This window comes from Xenopus laevis, chromosome 8L, assembly GCF_017654675.1.
Source record: "Xenopus laevis strain J_2021 chromosome 8L, Xenopus_laevis_v10.1, whole genome shotgun sequence".
Taxonomy (NCBI): Eukaryota; Metazoa; Chordata; class Amphibia; order Anura; family Pipidae; genus Xenopus; species Xenopus laevis.
The window spans coordinates 102,223,055-102,240,244 of NC_054385.1; the positions used below are offsets into that span (position 1 = coordinate 102,223,055).

The 17,190-nt window shown below is 39.5% G+C and overlaps 2 protein-coding genes across 3 annotated transcripts in view; one reads left to right on the forward strand and one right to left on the reverse strand.

Annotated features, from left to right (window-relative positions):
- The window catches only part of chrm5.L (cholinergic receptor, muscarinic 5 L homeolog), a 105,791-nt gene that overhangs the window by 9,824 nt on the left and 78,777 nt on the right, over positions 1-17,190 (reverse strand). The window lies entirely within an intron of this gene.
- The window catches only part of aven.L (apoptosis, caspase activation inhibitor L homeolog), a 199,242-nt gene continuing 193,735 nt past the window's right edge, over positions 11,684-17,190 (forward strand). Inside the window, 1 exon segment of the mRNA NM_001097152.1 lies at positions 11,684-11,888. Coding sequence (NP_001090621.1) covers positions 11,718-11,888 — 171 coding nt within the window. The 5' untranslated portion in view covers positions 11,684-11,717.

The window sequence follows — 17,190 nt, forward strand, 5'->3', positions numbered from 1 at the left end:
ATACTGCAGTCCTTTTCCTCCAGTGTTCAAAGATCTTTTCCTTTGTACCCATGGGACACCCCCTGTAATTATGCCACTAGCTCTGAGAACAATAACAGTTTCCAAGCTTTTGTTTGTGGTAAAAAACGTTCTTTGATTATTCACCCCCAACAGTAGACCAGTTATTTTTATACTTGGTGTCACATCTTCCATCTCATTAGTCACATACAAACCTTTGATTAATGCTCCATGCTTTGACTTCTGACTCAGATCGTAGGAATTCATTAGAGGTCATTTCATAGCTCAGTTTATTTGTAACCTGAATGTTGTTTGGACTTTCTGCTGGTGCATTTCTGACGTCTGAATGTCTTATCAATGAGCACTCAGCTGTATCAATAATTACTGATGCACCTTTTGTTATTTTATGTTTGTAAGTGTATCTGCTGATCACTGCCTTTTTTAACGGATTCATTTTAATCATGGTTTAAACGGAGGAAAAAACACTCAGGTTGGAATCGGACACAATTATAGAGAAGAAACAGCTTTTATAAATCAGTAAAGGCAAACTAAAGGCTCACCGTTCAAAACAAAATCCTTACGGCCCTCCTACCAGGGCTATTTATATCTTCAGTAAAACCACAGAATGAAATACTATATTGCCATTGCACAGAGAGCCGAGGCCATTATTTTAGTTGCAGCGTTGTTAGTTTATCTTCTACTATTGGCCATAGCCATACTCTGAATCTTTCCATATCAAATACAAAACTACATTTGTTCGGCAGTATTAAAGTAAAATAATTTTAAAGATCTTATTTTACCATTATGCTCTGAATCCTGGATTGGTTGGGGATCAGGCCCAGACTGGCAATCTGTGGGTTCTGGCAAATGCCAGAAGTGCTGCTGTTAAATGCCATAGACAGTCACTATTTATTGGGCTGGTGTGGAGCTGTTTGGGACTCAGTGTCCTTGAAATGCCAGGGCCTATTTTCATTCCCAGTTCAGACCTGTTGGGGATTAACCTAAATCCCAACACATAGGGAGTTATTTACCAAAATCTGAATGTATCTCATAATTAAAATAAAATAAGATCAACAAACATACAAATAATATAACTCGAATAAATCAGATCGGAAAAACCCTGATAAAGTCGAGTGAAACCCCGAATTGTATAGTTTTTTTTCTTGAATTGCTTTAATTTATCGGATACCAGGATAACTTCAAATTGAGATAGGTGCTACTCCCATTGACTTATACGGGACCTTAACAGGTCTGAGATGGAGGATTTTCAGATTCCGACTTTTTGCAGCATCGGGGTATAATAAATCTCCAAAAATACGAGGGTTTTTTTCCCACCAAAAAAGAGTTTTTTCCCCAAAAAACCTGACCAGATAAATGTTAGGTTTAGTACATAAGCCCCTTAAAAAAGAATGAAAGGCGTCCAACAACCCCCCCAGATTTCATTCAGTATTCATCTTAATTTTTTGTGTGTGGTTATGACACAGCTTCAGCAAATGCAAACTGTATATATTTTTTTCCTTCATAGTTTTACCATCCCTCTGTTTTATGATTGTTTCTACCAATTTGGGAAAAATAAACCTGATTACATCAAGCCAATCCAATCTTCAACAACTACTGCAGGGCCAGCAAGATATAGTTGTATTTTGAAAGAACTATGGACTTACTTTCCATAGTACTTTCCATATGTAAATCTGCTGCTAGGGCAATGTTGTTTTGGGTTCCAATAAACACAAAAGGGGGAATATAATATGTTTTGCTAGCGCAAAAAACCTGCGCAAAGATGCTTGCGAACGTTAGCGAACATGTCTGAGTCCTTTTTGACTGATTATAAGCCTCAATGACTTAATCGCAAACTTTGCGAACATTCCCAGTGAATGCAATAAAATTTTGCAATCACAAAACCTTTGTTGTGACAAAACATTTAACGAAACTCCAGAGCAGGTGTCAATGCTAAACCTTTGCTTAGCGAGAATCCGCAATGTAATATTCGCCAGCAACTGATTTTACATTGCGAGCATCGCTAAACATTCGCAAAGGCACCATTTCAAATAACGCTTGCGACTTTTAAATTGCATTCCTCCTAAAAAACCACTATGGAACTGGAGATCGTGCAAGGGAAATGAAATTAATGGAGGATTAAAGGAAGGTTAAAGGAACAGTAACACCAAAATAAAAGCATTTTAAGGTAATTAAAATATGATGTACTGTTGCTATGCATTGGAAAAATATATGTGTTTGCTTTAGAAAGACTACTATAGTCTATGTAAATAGGCTACTGTGCAGCCATGGGAGCAGCCATTCAAGCAAAAAAGGAGAAAAGGCAAAGGGCAGAGACATATGCTCAGATTCGGGGAGATTAGTCACAAGCGACAAATCTCCTCTTATTTGGACGACTAATCTCCCTGAACTGCCTTCCTGCCAGCTAGAATGTAAATCGCCGGGAGGATTGCACTCGGACCGATTCGTTTTCCGAAGTTGCCTCACAAATCGATTAGTCGTCCGATTAATTCAGTTGTACCAGTGTAGCAGGAAACAGTACATTATATTGTAATTACTTTAAAACACTTTCATTTTTTGGTGTTACTGTCCCTTTAAGCACTCTTTTACCTATATCCTATACATATATATATATTTTACTGCTGTTCCCTATATTACCCCACCACAGGCTAGGCCTCAGCTCCACTTGATGATTCTGATTCCCAAAATATATTCCATACCAGAGACGATACACCACAGATTGCATTTCCAGTCAAAGGATATTTGGCCCCTTCCTGAAAGGTCATGTCCAGTATTCTAAATTATCATAGAAATATTCATTTTTTTCCCTTAAATGAGATATTCACCTTCAGATGTTCAACTTTTAGTATGATGTAGAGAGTGATATTCTGAGACAATTTGCAGTTGGTTTTCATTTTTTATTATCTACGGTTTTTCAGTTATTTAGCAAAAAAAAAAAAAGCAGCTCTCCAGTTTGTAATTTCAGCAGTCTGGTTGCTAGGGTCCAATTTATCTTAGCAACCATGCATTGAGTTAAGAGACTGGAATACAAATAAGGGAGGACCTGAATCGAAAGTCGAGTAATAAAAAGTTAGGATGCACCGAATCCAGGATTCGGTTTGGGATTCGGCCTTTTCAGCAGGATTCGGATTCGGCCTGATCCCTCTACCCGGCTGAACCGAATCCGAGTCCTTATTTGCATATGCAAATTAGGGTCAGGGAGGTAAATCATGTGACTTTTTGTCAGAAAACAAGGAAGTTAAAAATGTTTTTGCCTTCCCACTCCTAATTTGCATTTGCAAATTAGGATTCGGTATTTGGCCGAATCTTTCACAAAGGATTCGGGGGTTTGGCCGAATCCAAAATAGTGGATTCGGTGCATCCCTAATAAAAAGTAACAATAAATTTGTAGCCTTACAGAGCATTTGTTTTTAAAGGGGTCAGTGACCCCCATTTGAAAGCTAGAAAGTGTCAGAAGAAGAAGACAAGTAATTTAAAAACGATAAAAAAATAAATAATGAAGACCAATTGAAAAGTTGCTTAGAATTAGCCATTCTATAACATATTAAAAGTTCACGTAAAGGTGAACCACCCCTTTAGATTTGTCACATTGAAATGGATTTGTGAGCTTCTTAAACAAACATTTTCTAACTGCTGCAAATAAGTAACGTGTTAGACCAGGTTAAATCAGTCTTTGAATTTCTGAGTAAAAAAACCAGCGCTAAAAGCTTTGAGGGGAAAAAAGCAAAAAGATGGTAATATATAGTGTAGTATTTCCCTTTAAATAAAAACACCCTTTGTGTCACAGGTTTCTTTAGGAGTTTCACTCCTTCGCAGGTGGGGTCAGTTTTTATTTAAAGGGAAATACTACACTATATATTACCATCTTTTTGCTTTTTTCCCCTCAAAGCTTTTAGCGCTGGTTTTTTTACTCAGAAATTTATTGACTTTCCGAAGGAGAACGGATATTGACCGGCAGAGGAGGGTGAACAGTGACACTTGGATACCTTTTTCTGTTTTAAGACTAAATCAGTCTTTGACCCACAGCCATGTGTGTGTAGTTTACAGCAGAAAAAAACATGTTAGGTTGAAAGCCTCATGTTAAAATCACATGCAATGGTAAAATGGTTAATAATATAGTAAATATTTGTTAACGTTAAAACTTCACTGCACACTTGCATTTAGACATAGTTACATAGTTACACAGTTAAATTGGGTTGAAAAAAGACAAAGTCCATCAAATTCGACCCCTCCAAATGAAAACCCAGCATCCATACATACACCCCTCCCTACTTTTAATTAAATTCTATATACCCATACCTATACTAACTATAGAGCTTAGTATCACAATAGCCTTTGATATTATGTCTGTCCAAAAAATCATCCAAGCCATTCTTAAAGGCATTAACTGAATCAGCCATCACAACATCACCCGGCAGTGCATTCCACAACCTCACTGTCCTCACTGTGAAGAACCCCCTACGTTGCTTCAAATGAAAGTTCTTTTCTTCTAGTCTAAAGGGGTGGCCTCTGGTACGGTGATCCACTTTATGGGTAACAAGGTCCCCTGCTATTTGTCTATAATGTCCGATAAATGTACTTGTAAAGTGTAATCATGTCCCCTTTCCAGAGAAAACAACCCCAACCTTGACAGTCTCCCCTCATAATTTAAGTCTTCCGTCCCTCTAACCAGTTTAGTTGCACTTAGTCTCTGCACTCTCTCCAGCTCATTTATATCCCTCTTAAGGACTGGAGTCCAAAACTGCACTGCATACTCCAGATGAGGCCTTACCTCATGATCTCTCAAATGTCTGGTTATAAACATTGTATTATTTTGTTCACCATAATATCTATCTATTTTTAACAGTGGTTTTATCCATTCATCCCTTATATGATTGTCCCTATATATATACAGTATGTATAATCACAGCTGGTTTTCACTGCAGCATTGTCCTTAAGTTTCACAGCTGTCATTTTGTTCCGTGACTTCCCCATACCCCACAACTGTCTGTTCTACCCATCTGCTGTAATTAATCTCCTGTCTCCACCCTGCAGCTTGCCCCATCCTCCAGTACATAAAACTTTCAGACATGTCATATTACATACATAGATTGCCAGTCTTCCCACACGTCATCTCTAAACTTAAACCGTACTCCAGATGCTCCTCACAGCTGGCCCATCTTCTCATCATAGATCTCCTTGACGCACAATTAACTCCCCTTGTGTTTGTACAGTGCAAGCCCTGTAGATTTCAATGCCAATCTTAATGTTTTTCCAAAACCAGTATAGCCCCATTGATGGATGTTTCCTTAGCCCATCAGTATCAGATGCTTATGGCGTTACATTGCACCTACATACTCTTTTATTATTGGATGTAGCACTTAAGGCAACAATAGAGTAAACAGATACCTCCTGCAGATAAAACGTAAATGATCCATAGAATGGGAATCCATTAAACGCATAGATAATGTGCTGTCTAAGGATAATGCATGGTCTCTTACTGGGGGAAATAGGTTTTATTTGCTCAGAGATAGCTACCAGCAATGTTCTGCAATATTGTAGGTGAAGTAAAAGTCAAGTAGGGAACATGTGATATCGCCAACTGATGAGGTGACAAAATAAGCTTCGTGCAGATATAACAGATGCTATAATACCAATTTCTGAGTAATAAAAACATCTCTAAATGGTCCGACAGTTAATGGGATTATCCATCTCCCACTTGTCCTGCTGAACTCTCACGCACCTTTGTTCAAGAACCAGGCAGAGCTTCGGTAATCATCCACAGAGACCTATATCTGTGTCATTACCCCTGAACTGTCTGATAGTGGTGTGTTTGGTGCAAACTGAGTGTTATTACTTTTAGATCTTTATTCTGCTGTAATCACACTGTAAAAAGATTGTGGGTCTTGAAACACGGTGTGTAACTTGCAGTTTTGGGGTTTGCTCATCTTTTTGTGAATGTGCATAGGAGTTTTTTTATATTTAATTTTGAAATCTGACATGAAGCTAGGCATGTTGTTAGTTACCCTGGTCCCTCAGTCATGTGACTTGTGCTCTCATAAACTTTACTGCTGCACTGCAAGTTGGAGTGATATTCCCTTTCTCCCTCAGTAGAACAATGGGAAGATAACAGCACCCTGACACATGCATTGCTAACAATGCTCCCATGCCCCACCTAGTTGGTTCAGGAATACTATTGTATATGCTAGAGTGAATTATTTGTAATGGAAACAGTGTCATTTAGAAATAAAAACTACACCATGACAGAATTCCTTTAAATAGTCTTGAGTTTGCTGAAGCCTCTACTGCTCCGGCTAATCATCCATATTTGCCATTTGCATTAGACAGGCAATTTATACTGGAAATGTTAGAAAATTCATAGTTAAAATCAGCTAAATACTCCATCAGAAGAAAGACCACGACTGAGTCAGGAAGGTATGATAAATTAAGGGCAACGGTATAATAATTATTACGGGGGAGGACACACAATGTCTCTTTAAAGAAGGATCATTATTTCCCAATTCCCACATCTGCTTCTGAATGACCGCATTTTTCTAGCAAGCTATGCACTATTGAACTGGTGGCAGCTTTCTACATGCAGTCTCCAGTGACTAAGATTGAATGTCATAGAAAGATCCTAATTAAAAGAATGTTCAAAGACAAAATTCAAGAAGAAGAAGGAATGGCTCAGTGGGTTAATACACAGGGCTCTGACTCAGAAGCCAAGGGATCACTATACCCTCCCACTGTCTGCCCCAGAGCACAGAATCTGTTCTATGACATGATAATTTGTATTTAATACAACTCCTGATAACATAATATATAGAATAAATAGCCCACTAAAGTACATTAATATAGTAACAACTTTGACTGTAAGCTGTATGTAATAAGGGACATTTTATAATATACATCTACCCTAAATACTTTACAGCTATTTCTTTTCCTATGGACATGGGTGTCTGCAAATAGGGGCAGGGGGGGCACTTGTCTCCCCCTGGAATATTGCATACCTCACAGCTAGGGTTGCCACCTGGCCGGTAAAAATTATCCTTGAGCCCAATGTTATTAATAGGAAGGCCGGTATTTTTTTCCAGAAAAGGTGGAAACCCTACTCACAGCCCCTATCCCAGATCACTGTTTAAATGCCCCACTTGCCCTACTTGTCCTTGGTACTTGAGAAAAAAAACCCAAGAGGGCTGTGCATTCCACTGTGGAACACGTTGCCATCTTGGATTGTTTACATGAGTGAGGCAGAGGGAGGGAGGGAGAGAAGCAGCATGAAAGCAGCAGAAAAGAAAAACTTTGGTATTGTTTTCTGCTTGAGCAGGTGTAGGTGAGGGAATGTTTCCAATCTACCGATTTCTGCATTCATCTTACTGGAATGTCTGGAGTTAACGGAGTGCTCATTGGCCATTTCTACAGTCATTATGCATGTCTGATTATCCATTTCTTGGAATAATTATAGTTATACTGGCACTTCTGAAGTTAATATGCTGATTATCCATTTCCAGTTGTAATTATAATGACATATTTTGGATTAACATGCAGATTACCCATTTTCTTGAGTAATTATACTGGTTCATCGGGGGGTTAATATGCAGGTTATCAATGTTCTGTAGCAATTCACATCTCAGGTTAATATGCCGATTATCCATTTGCAGTACAAATTTATACTGGCATATCTTGGGTCAATATGCAGATTATTCATTTTCTGTAATAAATATACTGGCGTGTCTTGGGTTAAAATGCCTGTTATCTATTTTATTTAGTGATTACACTGACTCGTCTGGGGTTAATATGCTCATTATCCATTCTCTGTAATAAATATACCGGAAAGTAGGATGTGCCTTAAAATCTTGTTTTTTAAATTTTTGTCTTGAAGGCAAAGTTTAGTTGCATAAGAACCACCATGTATACTGCCAAACAGAGCCTCCTGTATGCTGCCAGTACACATAGGGGCTATCAAATCACCAATAAGAGCTCTTATTTGGCAGCCCCAGGCTGCTTGTGTTGTTCTTCAAATTATTTTTACATATGAATGTAGCTTACAGGAAGAAAAAGGTCGGGAACCCTAGACTTAGACCAATCACTACACAGAATGCTGTGGAAAATACTGGAATGTATCACACAATGCTCTTAAAGTGGATATATAGGCCCCTTTGCTGAAGCTCCTGATAGATGTTCACTGGTCCCTGTCCATGTTTCAAATGAGGGGTGGGCATGTCCTAATTGTTCCTGCCAGAAGCACAGTAGGAAGGGGACAGCCAATCACAGCCTGCCGTCACACAAGCAGGGCTTCAGTTCCCTATCAGGTCCTGCTAGCTGCTGATTGGTTCCTGTCCTACAGTGCAGTGAGCCACTGGCTCCCCTGTACAGCCTGGGAATTCAGGGAGCAGGAAGTGGAAGAAAAGGGAGAGATTATTAAGGTTTTTGCAGAAATATTCAATAAATCAACCTGAAACACTACTTTTTTAAGCACAATTCTACTATATATAAATGAGTATAATGCATTCGTTATGTTCTTATTTTTTACACAAAATGTCTCCTTTAAAGGGGTGGTTCACCTTTAAGGTGACTTTTATTATGTAATAGAACGGCCAATTCTAAGCTACTTTGCAGTTGGTTTTCATTATTTATTTTTTATAGTTTTATGGTTATTTGACTTTTTTTCTGCCTGTTTGCAGCTTTCAAATGGGCATCGCTGACTCCATTCTAAGGGCTCTTACAGACGAGCGTTTTTACCTGCGCTCCCCTGCGTTCCGTTTTTCTGCGCAGGAAAAGACACATTACATTTTTTTCAATGGGGCTGTACTCACACAGGCGTGTGTAGGCGCCAACGCAGGTTGAGACACAACATGCTGCATTTTTCCTGCATTCGGCGCCTACACGCAACTGTGTGAGTACAGCCCCATTGGAAAAAATGTAATGCGTCTATTACTGCGCTCCCCTGCGGCTGAACGCAGAAAAACGGAACGCAGGGGAGCGCAGGTAAAAACGCTCATCTGTAAGAGCCCTAAAAAACAAATGCTCTCTAAGGCTACAGATGTATTGTTATTGTTACTTTTTATTACTGATCCTTCTATTCAGGCCTCTCCTATTCATATTGCAGTATCTTATTCAAATCAATGCATGGTTGCTAGGGTAATTTGGAAATGTTCAGTGTAAAAACTGGGTAAATAGACAGGCTGTGCAAAATAAAAAATATTTCTTATATAGTTAGTTAGGCAAAAATGTAATATATAAAGGCTGGAGTGACTGGATAGTAGTAGTCTAACATACTAGCCAGAACATTACTTCCTGCTTTGCAGCTCTCTTGGTTTACACTGACTGGTTACCCTGGTTACCAGGCAGTAACCAATCAGAGACTTGAGGGGTGGCCACATGGGTCATATCTGTTGCTTTTGAATCTGAGCTGAATGCTGAGGATCAATTGCAAACTCACTGAACAGTTATGTACCATGTGGTCCCCCTTCAAGTCACTGACTAACTCAGAGTTATAGAGCTGAAAAGCAGGAAGTAGTGTTCTGGCTATTATGTTAAAAATACCTTCCTATATTTTTATGTTTTTTCCCAATAAATAACATTGGCATCAAGCAACACCGGCCAGGTGGCAACCCTACATGCATCATATTTCTAAAAGGGGGAAATCCACAGTCACATGTAAATCCACACAGGCAGCAGTAGGATAGTGGAACACACAGGCCCGGATTTGTGGCGAGGCCACAAAGGCCCGGGCCTAGGATGGCAAAATATTAGGGGCGGCATGCTGCACAGCTGCTTTCCGGGGAGCACAGCTTCCCATCGCTCCTTTGCACGCGCGCATGTTTGTGGGCTTTACAGTACTTTGGATAACCAACAGTTGCCATGATGCTCCATTGGGGTTATATAGCAATAGCTGGGGTGAAAGCTACTTTAAACTAAATCTTTATCTGCTGTTTTAGTCATTGAACAATAGCAGAGAAACTGTTACACCTGTGTTGTCATATAGTTATCCAGAAACCTGTTATCCATAAAGTTCTGAATTACAGGAAGACTGTCTCTCAAAGACTCCATTTTAATCAAATAATTCAAATTTTTAAAAATGATTTCCTTTTTCTCTGTAATAATAAAACCAGTGCTGGATTTGGGGAGGGATGCCATCCCTTCACTTCTTTATTTTTGTGAAATAGTATCCCCTCAGAGGGGATGCAAGAGTTTTGAATCCTGAAACTTTCTTTTGCTCCTCTCCACTTCTGAATGCAAATAAAATGCAGAGGTAAAATAAAATATAGTTAAATATATAGAAGAAAAAAGGAGAGAAAAGATTTCTGGGAGAGAAACCGAGAAGAGATAGAGAAGCGTTTAACAGATAAAGAAGGTGGAGGCATCAGAGAGGATTTTAGAGAAAAGGAGAGGAAAACAGGTGAAACAAAAAGAGAAAATGAAGGTACCAAACAGCAGCAGATTAAGTAATAGTGAGAGAATGATATACTGTATATGAAATAATCTTGGGTTATATAGAATATGATGGGGTTGTTATGACACAATACAAAGGCAAGGTGCTGTGTTTGCAGAAGCTGGACTGACTGCCAAGAAAAATCATATGCACAATTTTCTTTTTGGGGTCCCTACAGGTCACATACTTAGGTAAATCTATGCATACTGGGCATTATACTGTTCATTAGAAGGAAAAAGCAAAATGGAAATAGCAAAATGATTTTGCTTTAAAGTGGGTGAAACCAGAAAGTATTAGTGCATGAGGCTTATTACATACCTCCCAACTGTCCCGTTTTGAGCGGGACAGTCCCTCTTTTGACAGCTCAACCCGCAGTCCTGCGTTTGTGCTGGAAAGTCCCGATATCTCTGCACTGAACAGCCAAAAAAGATACAATGTTTCTAACTTAATTGGCTCTAGGCAGAGAGCCCAGAATAGATACTTAAGATACATTTGTAACAGTTTTATCCCTTGGGAGAAGTTAGACTGACAGCTTAAAGGGCAATTCACCTTCATTAGTAAAACTGTAATAAAACATAAAAACTACAGAAATGTGTTCAGAAATGTGTTCAAACTTTCATAACCTGGAAAATTTTGTAAAATGGCCATGGTAATTAGGGGGTGTGGCCACACAAGGGCGTGGTCAAAAAATGTCCTAATTTTTTTATCCCTCTTTCCGTTTCCAGTATGTTGGGAGGTATGTTATTATAACAATGGGTGTGGCTTATGGTTAGGGTTGCCACTTGGCCTGGGTGGTAAAAATGATGGTTGATCCCAATGTTATTAATAGGGAAAAAAGATAAATATATAGAAAGGGCGGTATTTTTTTCCAGAAATTATTGGCACCCATTGGTCAGGGCAAAAAAGACATCACGTAGGAAATAAAAGGTGCCAAGTATGGCAACTGATCATAGATATGCATTGAGGTATCTTTTTTAAGGTGGCACACCCTAGCACCACAATAGTTTGTCAAATGATATTTTTAATTTCGCTTAAACTACTGTCGTAATAAATGATCCCGAAACTGTATTTTCCACTAGGAGCAGCTATGAAGATGTGCCTACAGCAAACTGAAGTAAAAATGTTTATTATCTGTCGATACTTCGCGCCACTACCCGGAACCAATGTTTCATGAATCATGCTGCGCTTTTCTAGTGGGAACTATTTCCCATCGACTCCCTTTTCTACAACCCAGAGGTGACGGAGCAACGGGAAGTAATTGGTGGCTGCACCAACCGATACCGAACACATGGAGCGGGGCCGCGGAAGACACAGAAGGGGAGGCGGCGGTCGGAGAAGGCCCTGGGGAGAGCGAGGACGTGGAGGTGACAGGGGTGGACCCGCGCACAGTGGCAGAGGATACAGGGGCGGCTGGGGAGCAGATCGCGAGCGCGCTGAGCCTTCACAACCCAGAGTTGAGGTGAAGACCGGAAGGGGTGGGAGTTCAGTGAGTTATGGCGCCGCCCCTCTGAGCAGCTGTGAAGTAGAACTTTGCTCCAATGTTTAGTGATTTCTTAGTGTCTAGGCACCTTATTACTTGCTTACATCTACTAACCGGTCCCTAGTTTGCCTGGAACAATGTTCAAGCTATACGCTGTGTTTTTATTGCCACAAACAACTCTGACTGGCTCCTAGCTGACTGACTCGTAGCAATAGCTACTCAGAGGGTGGACGTGCAGCTCTGCCGAATGGCGGGAACTGTGTCACATTGGCTGCTCTGTGGCATTTATGGGTAGCAGTCTTGTAGCGGCTTGCTAGTAATACTATGCTCGGCTGTTTTATATAATACACTGGAATATTGAATGTTAATGTGGTGATATGATTTGTGCCAACACCTGGTTGTACCAATGTTTAATATACAATAGTCAAAGGGGTTGTTCACCTGCCAACACTTTTTTTTCTCAGTTCAATTGGTTCCAGATTGGTTCACATTCACTTTTTATTTTCTACGTGTGACTTTTTTAATATTAAAATGTAATTTTAATTTGTCACCTTCTTTTGTCTATCTAAAGGTGGCCATACACGGGCCGATAAAAGCTGACGACAGACAGTGTCGGCAGCTTATTGGCCCGTGTATGGGGCCCTCCGACGGGCTTCCCCGATCGATATCTGCCCGAAAGTCAGCCAGATGTCGATCGGATAGGACTAAAAATCCCATCGGATCACGGCTGCATCTGTTCATTGATGTGGTCCTGCGATCCGACCGCCCGTTAGCCATCGTTAGGATCTGATCGTTGGGCCCTAGGGCCCACGATCGGTCAGCCCAATATTGCCTACGCCAAACAAGTGGATCTCTCCGTGTGTGGCCACCTTAAAGCAGCTCTGGGGGTCACTGACTCTGCAACTGTTGATACATTTAGTTGATACATTGCATATATTTGTCCCTGCTGAGCAGCATCTCTGGGTTTCATAACAGGCAGCTGTTAGACTTGATACAATAGTTGCTAACTCTGAGAAATGTATCAACTAAATGTCGTAGAACTGTAACAGTTTAGAGTCTGCGCCTGAATTATTGAGCTGACTCCAACACCAGAGACACAAACTTTAAACATTACACTTTGGAAAAACAGTGAAAAATGGAAAGCAAATAAAAAAGTCTTTATTTCTGGTGAACAATTATAAAACAAGTAAACTAAAAAGGTGTTTGGAAGGTGAACAACCTCTTTAGTCACACACCAATGATTCTAGATAAGTGTTTTTTGATAATCTCCTGGGCAAGATTAAAAATCCAGTTGGATCGCAGCCACATCTCTTCGTTGATGCGGTCCCGTGATCTGACCGCCTGTGTTGGCTGCAATATGATCCGATCATTGGGCCCTAGTGCCCACGTTAGGATCAGCCTGATATCGCCCACCTCAATGTGGGCATATCGGGGAGAAATCAACAAACAAACGGATCTCTACATGTATGACCACCTTAAGTATGTTGTTGAATGTTCAATTCTTAGCAACTTTACTGAGTTCATTAAGTTATTTGCCTTCCTCTACTGCATCATTCTAGCTTTTAAATGGGTCACTGACCCCAGCAACCAAAAAAAAAATGCTTTGTGAGCTTACAATTTTATTATAATTAATTATTTCTTATCTTTTTATTCAGAGCATCTCCTCTCTTAGCCTGGTTGCTAAGTTAAGCAATTCTTTAAGGCACCCCCAAAACTTTAAGAACAGGAGATTATCATAACAAACTTTCACAATGTCACACTGGGCCCCTATACCTCTCTGCAGTTATAGGGTCTGCTTTCTCTATAGTTTCCCCCCCTGCATCCAGGGAGCAAATAGAACAGCTGCCCCCTCCCCAGGCAAATGCCCCTACCTTTTTACTTACCCCTCAGTGCAGATTCTGTCCAGCAGAGTTCACGGGCACCATCTTCTTCTCTTCACTAATCTTCACAATGAGACAGTCGAATCGGCGCATGTGCAGTTGGAGTAATTTTTTTGTTTAGCGACAATTGCAAATGCGCCAAAAATCATGAAAATTGCCGGTCTCATTCCGAATATTACCAAAGCGTCTGAAGATGGTGCCCGTGAACTCCGCTGGACAGAATCTGCACGGAGGGGTAAGTAAAATGTTGGGGGCATTTGCCCGGGGGCAGCTAGGTTGGTGGGGGGGGGGTTACGTAAGGGGAGGGGGGTAGGGTTGTTTTTTGTTTCTTTAAAGGCAGCTTTAATAATTTGTACAATAATTGCTAATGTTCTACAGAAAGAGCTAAAGGATGTATAAACAAATGTAGCAGTTGAAGTAGTGCAGATGCTACACCTGGATTACTGAGCTGTTAGATTGAAACACCACATATGGACATTTAAGTTAACTTTAGCATGTTATAGAATGTCTAATTATAAGTAACTTTTCAGTTTGCCTTCTTCTGACTCTTCCCAGCTTTCAAACGGTGGTCACTGACCCCATCTAAGGACAAATGCTCTGAAAGCCTACAAATGTATTGTTATTTCTACATTTCATTGCTATTTTTACTTTTTATTTCTGTTCTGGCCCTTTCCTTCTTCATATTCCAGTCTCTTTAATCAGTGCATGGCTGCTAGGCTAATTTGGACCCTAGCAACCAGATATAACCAGCGTAAATTGCAAACCAGAGAGCTGCTGAACACATGCTAAATAACTCAAAAACCACAAACCCTAAAAAAAAAATCCAGCTGTAAATTGTTCGGAAAACCAATAGCAAATTGTTTTAGAATATCACTCTACATCATACTTAACTTAAATCAAGTTAATACAACCCTGGTCAAAAATAAATTGCATTTGAAAAAAGTCCTCTTTTGTGAATGGACTGGTGAATGCACCTGAACGTAAAACAGTGTTTGGAAGGTTTTCTTTCCCTCTTGAGTGATGTCTTTGTTGCCCTGACCAATGGGTAACAATAATTTCCATGTGAAAAAATCACTCCTTGTCTGCCCAGTTTACAATTGCTCTACCTAATTTAAAAAAAATAATATGCCTGCCAAGCAGGTCCTTTTAGCTTACTTCATTGCTTACATGTAGTGACCAGAACAGTTATGGGGAAGCTACCTGTAACCTTATTACACAAGGTATGGAAGACTTTTTCTTAAACAGTTTATTTTTTTAGTTTATTGCTGTGACTCCTTCATAACCGGTAGACAGCGGCACAAACTTTTATCCTCACCTCTTCCTAACAAAGACTACTGTCGCTTCCTCTATCACTGCCAGAATGGCCACTGTATTTCCTGTTCCTGTATGCTCTATTCACTCTATAGTACCAACAACTTTCACAGTTCAACTTATGACTCACTGCCACCTAGTGGCCAAACTAATTATACATTAACCATTACTTAAAGGAACAGTAACACCAAAAAATGAAAGTGTTTTAAAGAAATGAAAATATCATGTAGTGTTGCCCTGCACTGGTGAAACTGTTTGCTTCAGAAACACTTCTATCGTTCATATAAACAAGCTGCTGAATAGCAATGGCGGGAATTTAAAAAAGGCTATATGTCAGGATAAATAGTGGATAACAGATAACATTATGTTCTACAGAGCTTATCTGCTATCTGCTGTGTAACTTGAGCCTTTTCATCTTTGAATAGCTGCCCCCATGGCTACACAGCAGCTTATTTATATAACCAATAGTAGTGTTTCTGAAGCAAACACAGCAGTTTTACCAATGCAGTACAACACTGCATTATATTTGCATTTTACTTTAAAACAATTTCCTTTTTTGATGTTACTGTTCCTTTAACAACTCACAATTCACCCCCTTTTATGTCGGGCTGTATCCCTTTTTATAGTGAAATATGTGGTCAGTTATAAGCAGAAGGTTCTTTCCCTGTAGTCTTGAATTCATGCATAAGAATGAAATCTTCATCCATCCATAGATGGAAAATAAGCTTGTTGTAGTGACTTTAGTTTCGGCCACTGGATGCCAGTATACACCTTATGCATCTCAGCTGCAGGTAATGGCTAGTGCTGATAACCAAGATCTGCAGTGATTCTGCGGCTACTGGGCTTGGATATAGATTTCAGAAACTGGAAGCAATTTAATCATTAAAGCCATAATTAACTCATTTTTTTAATGCATTCTGATGCATGGCAACATATGTGCTCATTGGGTTGCTACTTGCTTGCCTTGTTAACTGATAAAGCTAGAGATCTCAGGAAGAGAGTGCAGCTACTGGGCTTATATGGTTCTGCACAATATTAATACCCAATTAATACATCATGGGTAGCCGTATACCTCTCTTGGACTGTTTTGGCGTGGATTGCATATAAAAGGATTGCATATTTAGAATAAGCATTGGCTGAAAACCATTATAACTATACTTTGTCTTTTTTTTTATTTTCCTAAGCCTACTATTAAAATGCTGCTCTTCACTTTGCTTATGTTACAGACCATTAAGGATAGAATCCAATAGAAAAAGGGCCTGAGGAGGGGCAATGGAATGTAGTTATTGCTTATATCTACTTCAATGCCTTTTTCTAATACATTTCCATCTTTATGCAGCGATGGAATTTGTGCTTGTAGTGAAATGTTATTTTATATGCAAATACCAAGCTTTTAAGGCTGTTATCCATTAGCTTCAGCTTTGTAGATAGGAATCCTATGTATCATTAGCCACACTGTATAATCTTTTCTCAGCCTGCATGCTTGCTGTCACTTAAGCCCCATCACTACTACTAAATCTGTGTGATTTTGGAGGCCATTATACATATCCAGATTCTGATATACATTTGTTGTAGCCTTACACTGTCAAAACAGGCACATTTTCATATTCTACACCAAAATAAGCATGCAATAAAATGAAGAAAGCACCGTATGAAGTAAAAAACACAGTAAATTAACATTACCCAAACCCTTAACTTGTAGATGGTATAACCCAAGCACACTATATAAGCAGAGAGGTAAAGTGATAAGTGGGCAGGTCAAGCTTAGCTGGCATTATTATTGTTGGTATTTTGTAAAAAAAATTAGCATGTATAAGCTATGGTTTCCTGCTAACATTTAGGGGGTCATTTATCAAAGGTCAATGTTAGAGTTTTTATACCTCCAATGAACTCACAACTTGAATGGTTTCTTATATAAGAAAAAAACTTGAATGGAAAAAACTTGATTCAGCGAGTTTGATTTGCGAAACCTGAAAAGTCTAACTTTCAGAGAAAAAAAAACACGATTTGCTCGAATTGATTGAGTTTTCGGTGAAAAAAAAATGAATCACTCGAATTGATCGAGTTTTCGAGAAAAACCCTACAAAAAG